This window comes from Corvus moneduloides, chromosome 1, assembly GCF_009650955.1.
Source record: "Corvus moneduloides isolate bCorMon1 chromosome 1, bCorMon1.pri, whole genome shotgun sequence".
NCBI classification, from domain to species: Eukaryota; Metazoa; Chordata; class Aves; order Passeriformes; family Corvidae; genus Corvus; species Corvus moneduloides.
Genome location: NC_045476.1, coordinates 161283590 through 161304957, shown reverse-complemented (window position 1 = coordinate 161304957; position 21368 = coordinate 161283590). Strand labels below are relative to the sequence as shown.

General features: G+C 41.0%; 1 protein-coding gene across 1 annotated transcript in view; it reads left to right on the top strand.

The window, feature by feature from the left end:
• COL22A1 (collagen type XXII alpha 1 chain) overlaps positions 1-21368 on the top strand; it is a 227599-nt gene that overhangs the window by 23107 nt on the left and 183124 nt on the right. Inside the window, exons 2-3 of the mRNA XM_032134095.1 lie at positions 4395-4559; positions 8680-9246. Coding sequence (XP_031989986.1) covers positions 4469-4559; positions 8680-9246 — 658 coding nt within the window. The 5' untranslated portion in view covers positions 4395-4468. The remainder of the gene's footprint in view (positions 1-4394; positions 4560-8679; positions 9247-21368) is intronic.

Genomic DNA, 21368 nt, shown 5'->3' with positions numbered 1-21368 from the left:
CTAACTACAGTTGGCTTTGGATCAGGCCTGGGAAGATGCACATCTTCCAGAAATGCCATCAGATGATTTCTATAAAAATCATCAAACAAAGATACACAACTGCATGGGATGATCAACAGGGAAGAAAGTCCTATCTCTCTTGTATACGATTGGGTTCCTGCTCACATCAGCAATAATTTAGATAATTAAATTGCTTAATTCAGTAGTTGGAAGAGGCACAATCAACAAACTGACTCTACTAAGATGTCAGATGTATTAGTGTGCTGGGTTTTATATTTGTTTTTCTTTTCTGTGTGTGTGTGAAAAGCTGTGTAATTGGACACTGTCTTTTTCACCCCCAGCTAACCTCTTCTTCAGAGGAGCATACCAAAGACATTTAAAATCACATTATGAATGCCAGCATAGTTACAACATTTATATGGCATATGGTGATGTTCAGTGGCAGCAGACGAATGGATGAAATCAAGCACAATAATAGAATCAGCCCCCCTTGAATTTAACAGTGAGACAGACAGTTCAGTGGTATAATTTAGAAAAATGCAAGTAGGAGCTTGAATATTTTAATGAGGTGTCTAAAGTACATAACTGGGCATACTTTTAGCATTCAACTTTGATTCAGTGGTCTTTGTACTGTCCCTGTAGGGTCTTTGAACTTTTGCTCGCATGAGGTAGAAATGGTTTTATTAAATCACACTCCTGAAATGCTCGTCTTACTGTGACTCCAGGTTTATTTTATTTTGCTTTATGAATATTTGTGCCTGAATCACTCTCTGAAGAATGAAGGAGATCACAGAAAGTGTTCTGTGTTGTTCCATCTCTAACTCACGTGGGTTTTGCTGTTGATGGCGTCTCTCAAACCAGGACAGAAGAGCAGTCTCTGGAGAGGCTGAGATGGGGTATATCCAGTGCCAGTGCAAATTGCTTCTCCTAGAAGTGCCGTGAAGTTTTCTTCTCTGACACATTCTCTGTGGCTGCCCTTTCTTTTCCTTTTATTTTTTCAAGATGCCACTTCCAAACAAACAGTTTTGCTTCTCTTTTTCCACAAGGGTTTTTCATCCTTGTTCTCTGAATCGCAGTGTTGAGAAGTCCCAGTTCTTCTTTGGCTCTTTTTTTTTATTGATGTTTTTTGCCCTACATTTCCCAATGAGTGTTTACTTATTGTTCAAAACTAGAGAGACCTTACCATGGATTCTAACTGACCTAAAACTCTATCCTAACCCCTACAAAAAGCCATTCTGAAGCTGAAAGTTATATAGAACTCGTGCCTATCTTTTGCATATTGTTTGTTCAACTGTGAGATGGTATGAATAGCTTAGTGCTGTGCTTGTATTTTGAGTGTAGAGGGCTCACTCTAACATTTACTGACTTCTCAGCCAGGATGCCATTCCCACATCAAGTTTGCATGTAGCCAGAAGTATTCACTTCTTTTTTTCCCATTAAACTATTGAAAATGGAGCCTCAGACACAGAACCCGCAGTTCAGTGATAAATTTGGACGTGATGGGATTTGTCACTTCTTTTTGCAGTATCCCTTAATGCATCACAAGGGAATCCCAAAGTGATGTTTGTGAAATACAAAGAAAATGGGAGCTATTTTAAAATGATGTACATTGACTTAGGCCTCTTTGAGCAAAATTATTCCCACATGATAGGCTGAACTAAAAATAATAGTAATAAAAAAAAATCCATGTTGGCCATTTGGAAATAGGGTCAACTAAAGAGAATTTCATAGTCTTGGATCACTCTGAAACCTAAACTGTACCACTTTTGGCTCCTTTTTGACCATTTCTCCTGGAAAGGGAAATAAATAGTGATCAGCTGCTGCAATTTCAAACTGGGCTCAGTCTCAAAGTGGCTGACTGAAGTGGGAAAGAAAGAAGTATGGAAAACCCATTACTAAAAATATTTCATTTCCAACCTTTCTTCTAACATCCCTGAAGACTTCCTTGCCATGACATGAGTCCTGCTGATGTGAATGGGGCAATTTTCTCTCACTGGTATATTTGTACATGAAGTAGTTGCAAGTTAAGAGACTTGGTTCAATTCTTCATGCTATAAAAGTGGATAAAATTATATATTTTGGCCTGAATGCAAGAATAATATTGAACCATAAATGTGTATTAAAGCCACCACAAGTTATGATTATAGATTTTAAGCAGATGTTCTGTTTTGATTTGCAGCTTTTTTTTTTGCCACTATTTTTAGCCTAAATGGCTGTTCTGAGACACCTTGCAGCATTCATAACGCAGAAATGAGTTCTTGAAGCGTTTTGGCAAGGAGGGGAGAATAATGAGGCCTTAGAGACAGAGCCCTCAGGCCTGGCCATGGGGGAAGTCCTGCTGGGGTAGAATCCCACATGTACCAAGTGAGCCCCATCCACCGAGCTGCATCCGCTGCTCACAGAGCCGGAGTTGTTCTGCTGACTGACACCAGCTGGTGCTCTGCTCCTTTTATCCTGGCCTCATGTGGGTTAGCAGCTGGTCAAGACTGTTTTTAAGAATGTATTTATAAAACTTCACAGCCGTGCAAGCCCAGACACAGAGAAAGGACGTTTTGAGCTCGGCACTGGAAGTGCAGGATGTCGCTTGGCAGATCTGGTTTCCCAGCTCTTGCTGCTGCCACAAACCTGCTGTCCCATCACTAGTACCCAAAAACAATGTTTCCTAAAAAAATCCAGGGGAGCGAAAACCTTGGGCTGAAGGCTCCTGTAGATATTTTAAGCAGTGCCTGTCCTGATCCCTCTGCAGGCGGCTGCCTGATTGGTATTTCAATAACGTGCTTATTTAGAAGGAAATTCTAACTCCTGTAGGGCACAGTGGTGTTTTCATGCCTTTTTTACCCTGCAGCCTTTTCCAGCTGGCTCAAACCTGAACACCTCACTGTCTGGTAGGGACATCATCTGGCTGAGGTGTAAACTACAGCACTTGATTTTGTATTTAGAGTTGGTACATGAATAAATACGATTTTTTTTTTTTAATCTTTCTTGTATTTATGTTCCACTGTTGGCAGACACTTCCAAATTTTATTTGCAGTGAAGGATTTATTATATGTATTGCTTTTCTCCTTGTCTGGATGTGATACGGACTTCCGAAAATAGCCTGTATTTTATCTTTTGGAAAGAGCCTGTATTTTTTTGTGGGGATAAGGATTTATAGTGACATCTTGACAACTTCATAAGATTTTTCCCCTTTTTAATTTCCTAAACCAGGACAACATGCTGAGATACATGGTAGAGATAGGCCCAGCATCTGACTGATCAAAATGGGTTTTGAACCAATGCTGACGCCACTGTTCTTTCTGTCTGTGATTCCCACAGAACCTTATTGCTTTGAAAAGAAATATCCTAGAAGGCATAATCGACCCTGCAGCAATGAACTACATCAGACAGTGTCCCCTTCATGACTTCTACCCCGCTATCAACAGTGAGAAGCAGACATGCATGTTAAAACACTGCGAAGGCAGAACTTCCCCAAGAAAATGGACAAAGAAATAATTAGAATCATTAAAGAGGAAAAGAAGGAATCAGAATCTGGGAGAAAGTTTTTAAAAATAATGCCTTAGGCAGTGAGAGCTGCAGAGTGGAAGCTGGTTTCTCCCTTCTGGGTGTGCAAACAGTAGATCAAACTGCAATGACTTTATGATATAATAAAAAATAATAAAACAAGAGCAATAAGAGATTTATTTTTTAAAGTGTCGATCTAGTGTTAGAAAACACAGCTTAACTTTTAACAGCTCAGACACTTTGCCTGACTTCTTACAATACCTTCTGACTTCAGTGACTCCACTCACAGTCAACTCAAACCAAAGACCTTATACTGAAGATAACCCTGAGTTTTTGCACATCTTTAAACTAAATAGTGGAAAGACATGTTTTGAAACTGCTGAGTTTACTCCTACAAAGAAGGACCAATGGCAACAAATATATATATGAAAATGGTGTATTTTTAGCATTTGTCATTTTTGGGGCTGCTGAACTGACTGAAAGCAGCGATGGGTGAAGTGGCAACGGGTTGTGTGTGTGATTTGTAGTGGTTTGTATCTGGGCTGTGCGTTGTGTATCTCCTAATGATGAATGCGTGGGAGGGCCAGGTCAGGAATGGTTTCCACTCCAGTGCGCTGATTGTGTAGTTGGCAGTGGGCTCAATTAAAGTATAATAATCTGGTAATCTCTCTCCTGTTTCCATTCAGCTGCTTCACAGTGAATAGAGCCAGTGAACAAGTATAGCTTTTGAAAAGTAGGTGAACTCCTGCCTCTTTGTCTGAGCAGTTTATGTCTAGTCAAGTAAAATGACAAGCAGAAGAGGCGACTCTCCAAAACGTTGCTCTCATGACTTGCATCACTGCTGCTGTTTGTGTTGCTGTGAGATAACACTTGCTCTTTATTTCCCTCTCTAGGCTGCGTGTTGGATTTCTAGCAAGCTTTGCACCACGGAGAAAAGACGGGCTGATGTGAGAAAGGAGATACGGATATGTCCATGATGGGAAGGTGCTGTATGCTCCATCTCTTGGTTCTTCTCACATTCGTGTTCAGCGGGGAGAGAACCGAGGCACAAAGAGCAGGTACGCCTTCAGTTTACTGCCTCGTGCCCTGGAGGTGCTGGGGCTCTCCCATGGCTGGGAGGCCATCAGTACAAGGAGGAAAACTATAAACAACCCAAGACATTTACTGCTGGAAATACATTAAATGGACCTTAGGGATGGAGAAGGCTCGGGGTTCAAGGCTGTGGTTTACCTGGGTCTCTTGTTCTGTTGCAGGCTTAGAAAGTTTAGCTCAGCTACCCACAGCGAGAGGAGCAGCTCACCACAGTTAGCTCTGATGTGCTGCATCTACCTTGCACTGGCATGGAGATCACCTCTTCCATTGCCTCCTGTGGGTGTCACATGAGACCTGGTGAATCTTCTGCCTGGCTGTGACTTTCCTGTGAGCTAAACAGGGCCAGGGTACTGTTCTTACCCTCCCTTGATTCAAGATATTTGAAGGATGTGTTGATGTGGTGCTTAGGGACATGGTTTAGTGATGGACATAACAGTGTTGGGTTAGTGGTTGAAATTTATGATCTCAGAGGCCTTTTCCAACCTAAGTGACTCTAGGATTCTATGTTTCTCTACTGTCTAGTTGGTAGCATGGTCCCTGGCACAGCTTTTGGCCTGGGCTCATGAACACTCTCCCCCAAATGCCACTGAATGCATTAGAGGATGGTGTAGCTGAGGGACTGTTCTTTCAGGGATCCTTGACAAAGGACACGTTGGCTTTTGTGTGGTAGCAAGAAGAGTTGAGTTATCTGGCATCAGTGATGCCACACCTCAAATTTAACATGGTTGTAGACCCACACAATTTTTTCATAAGAGTCCAAAGGCATTTAGAGTTGGAGGTTTTCCCTCTCTTTTTCTAGGAAAGCTTCTATTCTGTAGGCTTGGGTATTTTATAAGAAAGAAAAGGCTTTTTTAGACCTTCTTTCACTTTAAGGAATAGCTGCTTTACAGCTTTATTATGTGATCTTTCTATGGTTTTCTAGATGAAGTTTAACAGGAATAAATACTTAGTAACCAAAAAAAGTGAAATCTCACATTTTTTTCTCTGCTTCTGGACCTGTCACAGGCAGAATATAGTGGTGCCATTTATATGTTCCTTCTGTGCTTACTTTAAATAATTTTGGGCTTATAGCTTGTTTGTGAACTATTTTTAAAGGAAGTATTGCAAAACAGTTCATTCAGTGTCTGAGTAGATGAACACAACTCCTTGAATCATGCTCCCAGAGAGCATTTCTGCAATCACAAACCTGAATTTTTGCTTTCTATGAGTTATCTCCCATATTCCCTTAACATGAACTGAATTGTTTCTGCCAGTAAAAAGTAATGTTATGGTATTCTTGGCAAACAATCAATTTTTTCCAGTGGTGGACATTAGAGTGCTAAAAATGCAGATTAATATTTACTAAAAGCATTTCTGCAGCATTTCATCTCACTGCCATCAGGTGTGTAAGCAAAGAATCACTACCTCAAAAAAAATGATCCTGAAAGACCATGTTTTTCTTCCACGCAATGCTGCCTTGAATAGACATCACCTTAACTCCCCCTTGTTTTAAGGCTCATTGCCCTTGAACACAGACAGAATTCATTCTGTCTGTTCTGTTTGTTTTGAAATTGCAGTTGTCTCACCTGCTGAGAGTCATTAAAGTAAGTTACAGGAAGTTCTGTACCTTGTGGGTTTTGCTCTCTAGTTAGTCTCACCTAATTAACATTCTTCCAGCCAGAATAGATTAATATAATAATGAATTTAGGAAGGAGGTGAGGTGGGAAAGTGTAGAATCCTTTCTTACCTTTTGCTGTCAATCCTCTATTTTCTCCAAAAATCAAGCAGAACCACACTTGAGAGTCCAGCTGATATACACAGATTTAATGTAACTTACATGCCAAAATATAAAATTATATAAACCATCATCTCCCCTCTCAGATTGCCTTCAAGAGAGTTTTTCCAGACAGACTTTTATTGCTCTGGGGTTAGAGACGAGCACTCCCTCGCTCACAAATGCCATCACAGAACACATTCCCACAGGAAGGTTTTGGCTCGGATAGAGTTAATTTTCCTCACAGTAGCTGGTATGGGGCTGTGCTTTGGATTTGTGCTGGAAACGGTGTTGATGACACAGGGATGTTTTTGTTACTGATGAGCAGAGCTCACACTGAGCCAAGGCCTTTTTTATTCCTCCTCACACCAGCCAGGAGGCTGGGGGTGCACAAGAAATTGGGAGGGGATAAAGTCGGGACAGCTGCCCCCAGCTGACCAAAGGGGTATCCCAAACCATAAGGTGCCATGCTCAGGAATAAAACTGGGGAGTCACTTGGCTGGAGACTCCTGCTCAGGCACTGTCTGTGAGTCAGTCAGTGGTGAGCAACGGTTTTCATTTGCATCACTCCTTGTTCTTGGGTTTTATTTATATCTCTTTGTTATTTTGCTTTTCATTACAACTTCTTCTTTCTCTTCTTCTTATTTTGTTTTATTGTATTTTATTTCAATTATTAAACTTTCTTCTCTCAACCCACTTTTACCTTTCCAATTCTCTTCCCCCTGATCCTGCTGAGGCCAGTGAGCGAGGGGCTGTGTAGTACTTAGTTGCCAGCTGGGCAACCACAACAACAGGTTGTTTCCAAAGAGATCCCATGTGGATGGGCTGATCCCAGTGTGATCCCAATCCTGTGTGCATAGGTTGTTCCCATGGGCCCTGCGCCTGGAATGTGCTGGGATGTGCTCTGCTACAGAAGTCAACACAGCAGCAGGTGATGCTCATTTCTCATCACCTGCCACACTCCAAGTGTGCATTCAGTCATTCTCATGGTCATCATGCAATACTGTGAACACTGACCTACTCTTTTGTAATGCTTTTACTCTTCTCCTTAGGCAAATCCTCTCCATGTAGCTGAGCTACCCACTCCCTACCGCCCAGTGCAGTAGGCTGTTCTGGAATTCTTCCATTCCGGGCCGGGTCACAACCCTAGGATGAGCAAAAGAACCAGAGCCAACTTATTTCAAAATCTGGGTGTGGTAGAAGACTTTTTGACTTTCCTATAGGTTCAAGTGCTGGAATTCAATAGGAAATATGTATTTTTTATCACTGGTTCAAACATGCAGTTTTACTTTGTGAGACAACATGAGACAAGAACTGCTGGAGAAGTAATGGTTGGTGGCTGTGACCAAACTGACTTTGTAGAGCAGCTTTCAGTCTTAAAACTCAAGATTTATTAGGGATTGTGGTCTATAATACTGGTTTAGAGAAACATATGTATTTATATGCACATTTTGTCCAGCTGGGGAATTATGTTGATAAATCTTGGGCATCTGTGGGACTTTTATGGATCTACTGCATCCTGACTTGCATGTATCCAGAAACAGCTAAGAAACATCTCCTGAGAGATCTACTTTTTTTAGCAAGTGTCTAACAAATGAAAGTCTGGACTGATAGACCAAACAAGTCGCAATTAAAATAAATTTGTGTTTTGAATTACACAGGCCTCACATTGAAAGTATCATGGTTGGAGGCAAAGGGATGGTTGTGGGTATAAGTGAACTTTTCCCTTACAAGGCAGCTGCCCTTTGTTGTTGAGGAACATATCCTAAAATTCAGTGAGTCATGCTTTAGTCAATAGTCAGTGGCAGAAAGCCTCAAAATTGAAATAATCTTGTTATAGACTTGCTGCATCAACATATCATGCTGAGCAAAATAACTACTTCTAGCTAAGCATAAATTAATCATAACATTAATGCAAGAGGGAACACGAAAGCTTCAATACTCAGGGTCAGGATTGGCATAGGCAAGGTCAGGGCAGGGCTCTTGATCTGTCCAGGTCATTTCAGAGCATTGCCTGAGCAAAGGCATTGCAGTGAAGTCAGAGAAAAAGAGCTTCATGTGCATGCAGGGGGTGTAGGTAAAGGATTGAGCAGAGGTAGTTAGAAGCAAAGGAACAGAAAGGATTTGCATTTCAAAGCAGAGTGTGTGCTGGTCTGTAGATGTCCTGAAACAGATGAGGTGAATCACAAGAAGAAAGGCTGGGAATCTGCTTTTCCTCTGCAGGATAGGGAGAAGGTTTGCTGCCTCCTCCAAATTGCTCACAAGGGAGCTGTGGCTAGGGAATATTTGGTATGTTTCCTGCCACTTAACAATGTTTCCTGCCACTCTTGCAGGTTGCAAAAGCGTTCACTATGACCTTGTCTTCCTCTTGGATGCCTCCTCCAGCGTTGGAAAAGAAGATTTTGAGAAAGTTCGTCAGTGGGTGTCTAATTTGGTGGAAACTTTTGAGATTGGGCCAGACAAAACCCGTGTAGGTGTGGTGCGATACAGCGATCGTCCAACCACGGAGTTCGACCTGGGAAAGTACAAAACCCGTGAGGAAATCAAAGAGGCTGCACGAAAGATTCAGTATTATGGGGGTAACACGAACACTGGCGATGCTCTCAGGTACATCACCACCTACAGTTTTTCCAAAGAAGCTGGTGGGAGACTTAGTGATCGAACTGTTAAAAAGGTGGCTATCCTTTTGACTGATGGAAGGAGCCAGGATTTTGTCTTGGATCCAGCCACTGCAGCCCATCAGGCTGGGATTAGGATTTTTGCTGTGGGTGTTGGAGAAGCCTTAAAAGAGGAACTCGATGAGATTGCTTCAGAGCCCAAGTCTGCTCACGTGTTTCATGTTTCTGATTACAACGCCATTGATAAAATTCGGGGGAAGCTGAGGAGGCGTCTCTGTGAGAGTAAGTAGAACGCCCCATTCTGCAGAATTAAAATAGGTTCAGTTAGCATATAGGTGTGAAAAGCTGTGATTGTTTTCTTTCATGCTTATACTTCTTTATTTTCATGTCTTCCACTCAGTTCCACTCTGTAAGAGATCACTGTTCAAGGCTGGGTTGGGTGGAGCTTTGAGCAACCTGATCTAGTGGAAGTTGTACCTGATTATGGCAGGGATTTGGAACTGGGTGATCTTTAAGGTCCCTTCCAGCCCAAACTATTCTCTGTTGTTATGATTCTATCATTTTACTACAAGAGATGTGATGGGTTTTTCTCCCAAGTCAGTATTAACTATAGGTCATCTTCCAGAGCAAAAGATGAATTCCCTTTTCGTTCTGATATAGTTAATTACTTTATAATAATTTGGACTACTGAATATGAATAGTGACATCTTATTTATACATAGATTTTGGGTTATTTTGTGTACGATCTTTACCCCCACCTTATTTGCTGGCATTGTACTGTGAAAAGAATGCTCTGGATGCTGCTGGGAAGGATCCTTAAGGAAGCAAAGGGATGTTAGTGCTTTTCTGCCTTTCAGCATCTCAACTCTACTGACAACTGGTGTTCTGTAGTGCTCTGGCCACCAACAGCACAAGCATTGGTGATGTCTTGAATGACTTTTAATGGAGAAAAGTGTGGAGGATTTGCACTGAATAAATGACCTTGATTTTCCAGCTCCTTGGTGAAGAGAATGGGAATGGCATTGTGGCTGGTATCTCCCAGCACTTTAACAGGAACAGCAGTCACACAGCCTGTTCTCCTTCCACCACAGATAAATCACTCTTAGTGACTACATGAAACCTGCCTGGTTTTGCTGCAGTGTGTGTTGTGGTTACTGTGAACAGCCTCGTACATGATGTTGTGAAGACCTGTTATTGCATTTTGTGAACTCCGTTTGTAAGAAAAAAGCTCTGGGCTTATGTAGGGTCCTTAAAGAATGACAAGCACGAGCAGGCAGAGTCTAGCTGACATTGCCCAGCAATGTCAAGATGTGACTGCTTTTTTAGCCTAAACATAAATGGTTAATGGGTGGTGTTATCCCCATACAAATGGAAGTCATGGGGGATAATGACTGTAAGATATGCAAACTGAAGGAGCTTGGGTTTTTTCTGTGAAAATCTTATGTAATCCTACACACAACTGGGCTGTAATAGAGAAGGGTAAAGCCTTCTGGTTGGCATACTTGGCCAACTCAAACAACTTCCTGCTGCAGCTGCTGAACTCCAAAAATGTGATTTTCCTTTGCAATTCTATTGCTTTCCTTTTCCAAAGCAAGTGTTTTCTCTACTTTGTACCTGGGTCATCATTTGTTGCCTACTCAAAAAATCCTTTACCTGCCTGTCAGAGTATAATACCATCTGTCTGTGGCTTTCTGAGCCCATCCTGTGTCCACACGTGCCAGCATAACACTTCTCATTTGATTACAAAGGACCACTGGGAGCATCCTTCATCCTGAATCTGATGAGTCCACTGACCTCTGTGTCTGCTCGGCTATTTTGCTCACATATTCTCACCTCTGACTGCAATTTCTCCTGCATAGAAACTTTTCCCCCTTAAATACACTATCCCAAAGTCTTCCCTAAATTTTTTCTTCCTACATTTAAAACAGGGAAAGTGCTCTTTGGCAAGAATCAGTGTTATCATACTTACTTAATTTACTGCTTTGCATGCAGAAAGCTTTTGCAAGGCATGATGTTTAGATCAGGTCCAAAAAATCATGAAAATCTTGCTGAAGCAGAGGATGAGGTAGTGAGAGCACCTCCAGCAGAAATACTATGGTAGAGATCAGTTAATTTTTTGTTACCTGCATGTGTGAGGTAGAACTATTTGGGAGGGTGAGAGAATTGAGGTGGAGAACAGGACCAAGAGATTTCTTGTGCATGTACCACTTTTAAATTGTTAATACAGTAGGAACAGGAAAGGAGTGATGGCTGGACCTTCTACATATTTAGAAGGTCAACCTTTAACAGCTGTTGCAGTTAGCTCTCAGTGGTTTTAATGACAGCACTGCACAAAAACATGAACATACAAACCACAGGGTGGGTGGAAAACGTGACCAGGGCACATGCCAAGCTGCTGTTTGTTTTGTGCACATTCTGAGACAGACAAAAGCGTATATTGCCACAGCCAAGCTGGGGTTTTAATAGACATAATCCCTTGTGAGCTCCAGGGAGACACATCAATCAAAGGGCGGAAATGGGAGGAAGTTTTTTTTTTGTACTGACCACTGACGAGTCCTCCAGTCCTGGTACTGCCACTGAAATGGGAAGGGTCGTGAAGTGTTGCAAATGCTGGATTTTATGCCAGCAGCTGTTCAGAATCGCTTGTCTCAGGTCTCCCTGGACATCTGGCCTAGACTCTGTCATTCCATCTTGCTATATTTGATTGAATTTATTGCTAAGAACATTGCTAAGACTCATTGAGTGCATTAATAGCATTTTAGCTTTCATTTGCTCTTGTGGCAGTAAGCATAGCATAATCGAAAAATAACATGTCTGCTCAGCAGGACATCACGGCAGGGGGAGATATTTTTGTCACACATCTCCATTACATTCTGGACTATAGTTGGCAGGCAAGAATGGGTGATGCTTTCATAGGAAAGCAGGAGAGATACATTCTGCTAAAAATTCCAAAGATACTACATGCTTCCTAAATACAGTTCCTGCTTATATGTTGCAGGGATAACAACAGGCAGATATGGAATATTTAAAAATACACTAGACCAAAGGACCATCATCACATGAATCTCAAATGCTTTGCAAACAGAAGGAGATGAGGCTGAATTGTTTAAAAAATGGCTTGATACTGATGGTTTGTCATTGATTTCAGTTGATTTAGTGAGGCCTGTGGTATCAAAAGCAGTCACATGTCCAGATGATTCACAACATTTATATTTCTATTTTTACACGTCTTTGTTGACTTTGGGTAGTGTATGAAGTGCATAAAACAAGACATACGCTACCACTGTTCTGTTACTGATGATGAAGGGCTTCCAGCCTTCAAGGCAACACCTTGAAGGCCTGTCAAAAGAATAGTCTGAAAGCTTCAGAAATGTCTTTTTTTTTGAGGTTGCCTTTGCCCAGGTTCATGATATAATCACAGAAAAACAGCAAGCTGTTTCTTCTTGGCCTTCAGTGTTAAAAATACCTCATGCACAGAGACCATGACAAAGGGTAGGCATCTGAATTGCCATATCTTGACTGACACCTCCTAAGAGACTTATCAGTACAGTCAAATCTCACAAAAATACTGAAATATTGGAACATATCAACACCTAAGGGTATGTTCCAAATTTTGCCGCTTAAGAAGATGTCCAGATTAGGTGCAGGTACTAAGAATTTGACCATCACTTGAAAATCTAGTGACTTTCAGATGGCTTGGGAAGTCTGCTAAAAGCTCAGCAGACAACTGCTGCTTTTTAAAAAGCTGCAGCTGGGCAGTGACCTGCTGATATGTCCTGCTGCTTCTTGATGCTCTACTCCCACAGCTGCAGTGGTGCCTTTCCCAAACTCTGTAACATCTCCAACTTGTAGCAGTCACTCATGTTACAGATGACAGGATCACTTATCCTTTCATCACCGTATTTGCTGGCTAACTGCAGTGTCCTGTGAAGGCATAAAAGGTCTGTGACAGAATTTCCAACTGATTTCTCCTTTTCTTGAAACTAAAGAAAAAAAATGACTTTTCATGGATGTGAGGCGACAAAATATTTATTTAGTGGTGGTCTTCTGCAATTTAGTTGGAGAACTGTCTATTGGCTCCAGGAAGCACAGCAGAGATATTCACATATTCTTTTACAGAATGTTTTATTTTCAAATAAAATGTCTGAAACTTTCAGATCTAATTTTCCACTTGGACCAATCATCACCAGCTTAGAGAGAAATGGTTCCAGAGCTGGCTTCTGGCAGGCAGCCTTGAACTTTGGGAATGAGCTGTGGCTGCTGGTTGCCCTTCAGTTCCTCCACAGATTGTGCAGAAGTGACTGTTTTCCCAGATCATAACTACAGTTCTGGCACTGCGTAATCTCCACATCATTTAAATGTTGCATGTCCAAAGAAGGGCATCAAAGCTGGTGAAGGATCTTGAGCACAAGTCCTTTGAGTAGTGGCTGAGAGAGCTGGGAGTGTTAAGCCAGGAGAAAAGAAGGCTGAGGAGGAATCTTGTAACTCTCTACAACTCCCTGAGAGGAGGGTGTAGCCACGTGGGGATTGGTCTCTTCTCCCAGGTAAAAAGCAACAGGACAAGAGGAAATGGCCTCAAGTTTCACCAGGGCAAGTTTAGATTGGATATTAAGAAAAAATTTCTTCACTGAAAGGATTGTCAAGCAGTGGAAGAGGCTGCCCAGGGAAGTGGTAGAATCACCATCCCTGGAGGTATTTAAAAGATGTGTAGGTGTGACGCTTTGGGACATGGTTTATTGGTGGACCTGGCAGTGCTGGGTTAATGGTTGGACTCAATATTCTTATAGGTCTTTTCCAACATAAACAATTATAGGATTTTCAATAAATTCCTCTTTTGCTTGGTACTCTGAAATGAATAGGTTTATTCTGAGATTTGCAACAGTGCTGTTTTATGACCAGCCCCACTTCTAAAAAAGAAAATCTTATTCTTCTTAACTTCCTTCTCCCGTCTGCCAGCACATGTGTTTGTGTGGCCCCACCATGAACTACAGCAGGGAGCCAAGGAATATTTTTGTTTTCTTTCCCAGATTAGTTTTTACTCAGATTTAGTTCACCATGCTGTCCCAGGGGAGGAACTGGCACAAGGTGAGAACAGCTAACTAGGAGCAGAAGACCTGGATTGTGTCCTTTGGTGCAGTGCTAGCTCATATCAGCTTAATGAACATTAGTTAAGGACTTCAGAAAACTGAGGAACATCCTTCATGTGCTCCCAATGCAAACCCAAGCCTGTGCTCTGCTGTTCTCTGGTTGAAGTGTGCATAAAGTGGATTGCTAGGCAGGTTTTTTCCCATTCAAACTCCACTTCTAGGCTTCAGCACAACTTGCTTGCCTTGAATAAACAGCTTGCTTAACAAAAATATCCCTCTGCAGATGGATCTCTTCAGGATCCTGTTCCATTTTCCTTAAACAGGCCTTCCAGTACACGTAATTGTTGCTGTTTTACTACAGCCTTAGCTCCTGTTTGTTCAGGGAGGGATGGCAGAGTTCTCCCTCCTCAGACACACTGTGTCTGGCTGGGAGCATCTTGCTGGGAGTTGTTGGTAGGAGGGATAAGCAAGCTTGCCACCACCTTCACTTAGACACAGACTGTCAGTGCCTCCAGGCAGCACTTTGATATTTCTGTGCACCCAGGTAGCTTCTCTCCTCCAGAATGGATGTTAGCTCTGTTAGAGTTTCAGAAAGTGATTTATTGATTTATTTTCCTTCCCTTGTACGTTGGAAAAAGCAATGTCTTAGACATTGCCCTCAGGTGATGAGGATATTTCAGCATCTGTGGCCTGATTTCTTCCTTGGTGAGGGGGAAAAGATATGAATCCAGAAGTCATCCAAAAACCAGAGTTTTAGAAATAAGTCTGTGACAGAAAATGGTTTTACTTCTTTTCTTTGATGCAGTTTGTGAGAAAAGGAGTCTGTTCCAATCCTGCAATTTCATACATACCACTGGGAATATTAATATGGGACTCTGAAGATAGGAATATAATAAAATGAGATCAATTAAACCTTTTGCACTTGCCTTTCTTACCTCTAGCTTCTTTCTTTAGCAGTTACAGACAAATAGTAGCATCATAAGCCACAGGCAGTCATTTTATGTAAAGCAGTGAATCTCTGGACTGCCAACATCTTGTCTGAAATCACAAAATCGGGCTGGTTGATAACATCTCCCCAAGATTGTAATAGGTTTTTTTTCATTTCAGACAAGAAAGCTCTCTAAACAATGTTTGATGTACAGTAAAACTAATAGTAAAGGCAAAGACTCAGATAAAAGTAAGTCCCAGATTTAGAAAGAAATACTGAGACAGTCCGGGAAAGCATGAGTCTCAGAGCCAGGAGAAATGGCATCTTATGAAACAGTAATGAGCTGCTTGGAGAAGAAAAAAGGGGGGAAATGTGGTGACTATGGAAGCCATTTCTAAATAATGTAGAAGTCAAGGAGAAATACAGAAAAAGGAGCAGGCAAAAAGCTGGAACATATTCTTATGTGCTGGAAGTAGCTTGTTTTCCAGCAATATCTGCAGCCCTCATTGATTTTGCAGGATCTGTGGATGCTCAGCCTGTTCAAAATTGATGTGTGGAACCCAATATTTCTCCAGCTGCAATCAGAAGGAGGCTTTCTGTCTGCTCCAGTGGAGTCCAAATGATGGGGTAAAAGAGACAACTCATCCTTGGGGCAGCACTGTCTTTCTTGGTGTTTGCTGTCTGATGAACTGCTGAGGAATGTTCAGTAGAAAGAATAACCTCTGAAGATGGCCAGATGCTCAGCAGGAGACTAGGGCAAGGCACTTAAAAACCTCTGAGGCTTTAGGTTTAGTTACAGGCTTTTCTGTCCAAGAAAAACAAAGCTATGAGGAGAAAATCCTTGGCATGTAGACTTCACGAATCTAAAATACTTTATATTTCAGCAGATTTGTACAGTCAGGCCTTTCTTCCTCCTTCATTAACAACCCCTAAACTGACCTCAAACTGAAAGGACACCACTTACTTAAAGTCTTAGTGTTGTAAGCCTGCCCTGTTGATAATTTGTATGCTTTATGCGACTATTCACATCAAATCTAATGGTAACTTCCAGCAAAATCTATTAATGGAATAGACCATTGCCTGCTGTGGTTAGGTGTACCTGCAAATTAAAGATTTCCTCTGCTCTCCCTCGATTTGGGGATGTAGTTCTATTTAGGATGGGCAAAGTCTGGGGAGGTGCTATGGAGATTTAGTCCCAGTTCTCCTGATGGAGCTGGTAGAATTTACTGAAAATGATAGAACAGGGTTGAATTCATGTCAGAGCATGCAAAACCCATGAAATGTATTAAAGGTTCCATCATAACACATTATACTTCTGAAACACAGTGGGTTTCCTGAAACCCCCAGCTTCTTATAAAATGAATATTTCTATAAGCCCACTATAGCAATGGTGAGCTTGGTCTCTCAGGGCTGGTGGTGTTTTTTTTTTTGCTCCTGGCTCCATAAATTCCAGCCTCAAATTCTTGTGAGGAGTAACTGTAATGAGAGCTGCAGATCCTGTGATTCAACCTAATGAGGGAGCTTGGAGGTACCATGGCAGGTCCTGGATTTCATGGAAAGATGCAGTGATTGCTGGTCATGGGCTGCCTGTGATACTTGGGAAAAGGTTTGGCACAAAAACTCGGCTTTCTCATCAAATAGATTAACCAGAAAATTTGTGACCTTTCACGGTATTGAATCAAGGTCTTTGCATCCCCTAAAAATTAAACTGATTTTGGAAACAATTTCACAGGCAGAACTGAACTATAAGACCCAAACTGTGTTTGGATCTAGATAAGCTGTCACATTAACACCTGGAACAAAATGGGCAGGAACACCTATTTTTAAGATCGGGAATGAAACCATTGCTTCCAGTTCTGTCTTTAGCTGAGCTGTCTTTAGAACAGCTTTGTTAGAACAGCAGTGTTGTTTATTTCTGTGATCAGGACCAAAGCAAAGCTGGGCATTTAAGTTTGAAGGGCTTATTTTGAAGCTGTAGGTAGATCATAAAATCATAGAATGTCCTGGGTTGGAAGGGACCTTAAAGATCATCTCAGTCCAACTCCCTTGTCATGGACAGGGACATCTTCAACTATCCCAGGTTGCTCTGAACTCCATCCAACCTGGCCTTGAACACTTCCAGGGATGGGGCAACTGGTTGAACAGATCTGTGATACCTGTAAACCTTGTGTGGTGTCTGCAACAGAGATATTCATGCTATTACTGGAGTTCAAACTGAAATGACACAATGATTTCCTTTCTCATCCCTTGGTAATGTGAAGTGGTGCATCCTTTCTTCTGTGGATGTTTGTAAACGCCACTGAATTTCAACTTTTTTTCTTTAAATCAACCAAGCCAACAAACAAAATTGAATTGTAATGTACCAGTCTGTTAAGAATATTTTTTCTTCAGTGGTAGAGCTGCAGTGTGGTTTAACTGGTGGGCTATTTTTGTTAGTAAATTGTAGGGTTAGTGATTCAATCCCATCAAGTTCCCTACAAGTTACACACAAACACCAAAATCCTTTTCAAATCAGTAAGGTTGTTTATGATGTGAAACAAAAGCAGTGGGAGTACTCTGACACCTTGGAGAACTGCTTTTTGGTAAAGTACTAATTAAGGTCTTTAAAATGCAATTAAGAAATTGTTTCCAGCTCTGCTGTATTAATGTATTTTAAAATGGTGGAGAATAGTTCTAAGTTCTGCATAAAATGCTTTTTGGCATGCTGTATATTTTGGGAACTGGGAGTACTGCTGCTAATCCTGGCCAGAAGTAAGGAAGGTATCTTTCAGGAAAGGTAGCTCCATTGGATAAGGTGATTTTTGTCACATGCTGTCCTTGTCTGTTGAACAGCAGGGTCATGGGATATCACATTCCTAAACTCCATTAATTTCCTTATGGATTAATAGTCAACATTCAGTGTCAGTTTAGCTATAACTTCATCTGTACTCTAGGACACTAAGTAATTTATACATAAAATACATATACATGTGTGAATGTATATAAGATATTTATTTCTATGTATATAAACTCTGAAAAATAAACCTGTGTCCTTTCAGCCTGAAGCTTCAGTCTTTTTTGCAGTGAGGTAGATAAAGGTATGTTAAAGCTCTAGAGAGGATGAAATACAGGACATTTTTACTGCAAAGTAACTACACAGAATCAACCGAATCCACAACTTGTGGGCAGGGCTTCATTTAGCTACACTGCCATAGGAATCACTGTGCTTTGTTCCTCCAGGGTTTTACAGCAAGATGGAGAGCATATGTTAGTTCTATCTATATATTAGTTCTATATCTACTAAACAAACCTCTATTTTTTGGCACTGAAGATGCAGCATCTTTGTGAGAAGCTGCAATACTAATATGACAGGTGTAATGGTGCAGCAGAATTTTAGTCACTAGTTCTAAAGCTTTGTGGCAAATGACTCTTAATAGCTTAGATCAAAGACTGATGTTGGATCAGAACTGAGAAGCATAAAGAGAATTAAAAATTTTTGAAAACTTGAATCTTTATATTCAAGTATCTTTGGTGGGATTCATATCTTCTAACTACAGTAGCCTGGAAGTTATTTGTCTGTGGTCTTTTGATAGTCAGTGGAAAGGAGTACACATCTCAAGAGAATGTTTCATCCTTTTTGAGGACAACTGTTTGAGACAGGTGACATGATTCAACCTCTGTGTCTCTCTCTTTTCATTCACTTTTGAGAGTGCTTATATAACTTTCTCATTGGATTCTTCACTTTGACAACCAAAAGCAAAAGAGCTGAACCTTTCCCTGCTGCATTCTGGGAATACAATAATATTTGCTTCCTTTGCCAGTACATCAGTCTGCTGAAATTTATATTACTGATGGATACTCAGGCCAGTGTTGTTGCAAGCTGAGGTGGACATGCTGCATTTCTCACCCAGCTCCCTGATGCTGCAGGATTTGTGCAGTCGAAGGAGACAATGTCAGTTTAGAGAGCTGTTATCAAGTATTGCCATATGCTTAGGGTAAAAGATTGCGCTGCCAAATTTATTTAATCCCTAAGGGACTACTCCTGTGAGAAGAATGGTTCCCTCTCCCTTATCCTTGGCTTGTTCCTAAATCTTGTGATAAATTTGTCCTTGAAGTGAGTTGTGTTGTGATATTACCTGCTGCAGTCTGTTGACTCATTTATAGCAAGGAGATAATGCTTTAAGAAACAACTAATGGTTGCAATATAATTAAGAGATAGCTTTTTAAATTACTATTATTGAAAGATACCTTTGCTGCTAATAGCTTTTTTTGTTGTTGTTGTTAATTGAAGCGTGAATCCACTCGTGCTTAATGATCCTTCCAGTTCTCACTGTAACAAAGTCAGACCCCAAACCAAACTGTACTTTATTGGAACCAAAATGGGAAGGATGCCAGCTCAGACCAGCTCGAATGTTAACCAAAACCATGTTGCTGGTGCATCCTGGTTGTCTTCTCATAGAGACAAGCTTTATAAAAATGCACTTGGAGGACCTGGTGAACAAACCCAGTGGAAGAACTGCTGGGATAAATTCATCCTGCTATGGATGGGATTGGAAAGCTGGTAAATGACTTTGAGCCAGTGGAGTTCTGAGTATGGGTTAAGGTAATTAAACAGTCTTTCTTATCTGATTATTATCTGGTAGAAAAAATGGAAATGGCTTTAAACTGGAAGAGATTAAATTTAGATTAAATAGTAGGAAGAAACTCTTTTAGGGTGGTAAGGCACTGGAGCAGGTTCCAGTGGAACAGGACTTTGAGCACCCTGGTCTAGCAGAAGGTATCCCTGCCTGTGGCAAGTTTGGAACTGAATGATCCTTTAGGTCCCTTCCAAACCAAACCATTCTATGATTCTATAATTCAAATTTTTATTGAATTCACTCTGGGTGCCATTTGCAGAAGTGTCCATGTGAATGGCCCCTCTGCAGTAGTGTGCTGGTTTTGGCTGAGATGGAGTTAATTTTTTTCACAGTGGCTGGTATGGAGATAGATTTCTGCTGAATAGAGTGTTGACAATGTAGAGATAGTTTTGTTATTGCTGAGCAGGGCTTGTCTGATAGAATACAGCATGGCTTGTCTCGGATATTTTGACTCGTATATAAACATAACACATATTAGAAGGCTCATGGTAGAGAGGGGATGTGCTCAGGACTAACAATCCCCAGGGGACTGAAATGATCCAGACCAGCTTTTGAGTCACAGACTCCTGAAACTCAGTCTCAATGCTCTCTGGTGCAGCACACTGCACAGATCAGGCACTTTGGAAAGGTCACTTAGGTGTCTTGACTAGGAAACTGGATATCCATTTTTTGCAATTCCCGACATCATATTTCCCTATATATTTTGGGCGTGTCCAGAGCCAAGAGTTTTGCTACAGGGCAGATGTTGGCCATAATCCCTAGATGATCTTATTGACAACCTGCAATCATCACTCCCATTCCAGACAAATAACCCCACTTCTACACCTGTGGCTCTATTAGAGCTCATGGCTCTAATGAAAAGGGTAACAAAGTTCTATAAAAATAGAAGGAAATCATCATTATCCTTGTAATGAATAGGATATGAGTATTAGTTGAATTGTGAGTGTATAATACTCATGAAATAAAGCAAAATGTACTGGAAAATTTACTGTGTTAGTTTATTCAGGGAAGTATCTGCTAACTATTCCTCCAGGCTATCAGAGCTGTGTGCTGGAATAGTGGGTCATACCTGTTGATTTTTAACAAAGTTGTTTAAAGACAAGTGTAACATTTGCAGAACTGCAAATCTTTCAAAAATTCAACATCATTTACACTGGCTGTTCTGATTTCTATTAGCAAGCACAGAAGCAGATGCCTGTCTAATTTACCTGCTTGATAAACTGTTCTTTGTAGTGACCTTGATAATATCCTGAAGTATTAATTTCCTTGGCTAGTATTATATTTATAATGTATTTATCACCAGCTGAGTATTTACGTGCTCACAGCTTTACAAGCTGTAAGACACTGTGGCTTCACGCAATGTAAGATGGTACCCAGGAATCTCTTTAATGTATGACTGGCTCAGAATCAAGGATTTTTATCGTCTATAATTAGGAGTTTATCCCAGTGGGTGGGATTTTTTTTTCATCATAAATCCTTTTGCATACTATTATTTAGTTAAAAATACTGTCCTGTGTGCTTGCTGACAGCACAAGAAAACAGCATAGGAACTCTAAATAAATGGAATTAGTGGATGGGTTGCTACACCCTGCCACTACATTCATCTCTGCAAGCTATTTTTGAGTTGATTATAAATAATTTGGATTTGGAGGTTGATATTTTTATTTGTTCTAGAGGCCCTGTAATAAAGAAAAGTCTCTCAGCTTTTTACTTTGATTCCCATGGGCCTATGCCTTGACCATAAAATGTTAGGTGCTACTGAAATTTTGAAAA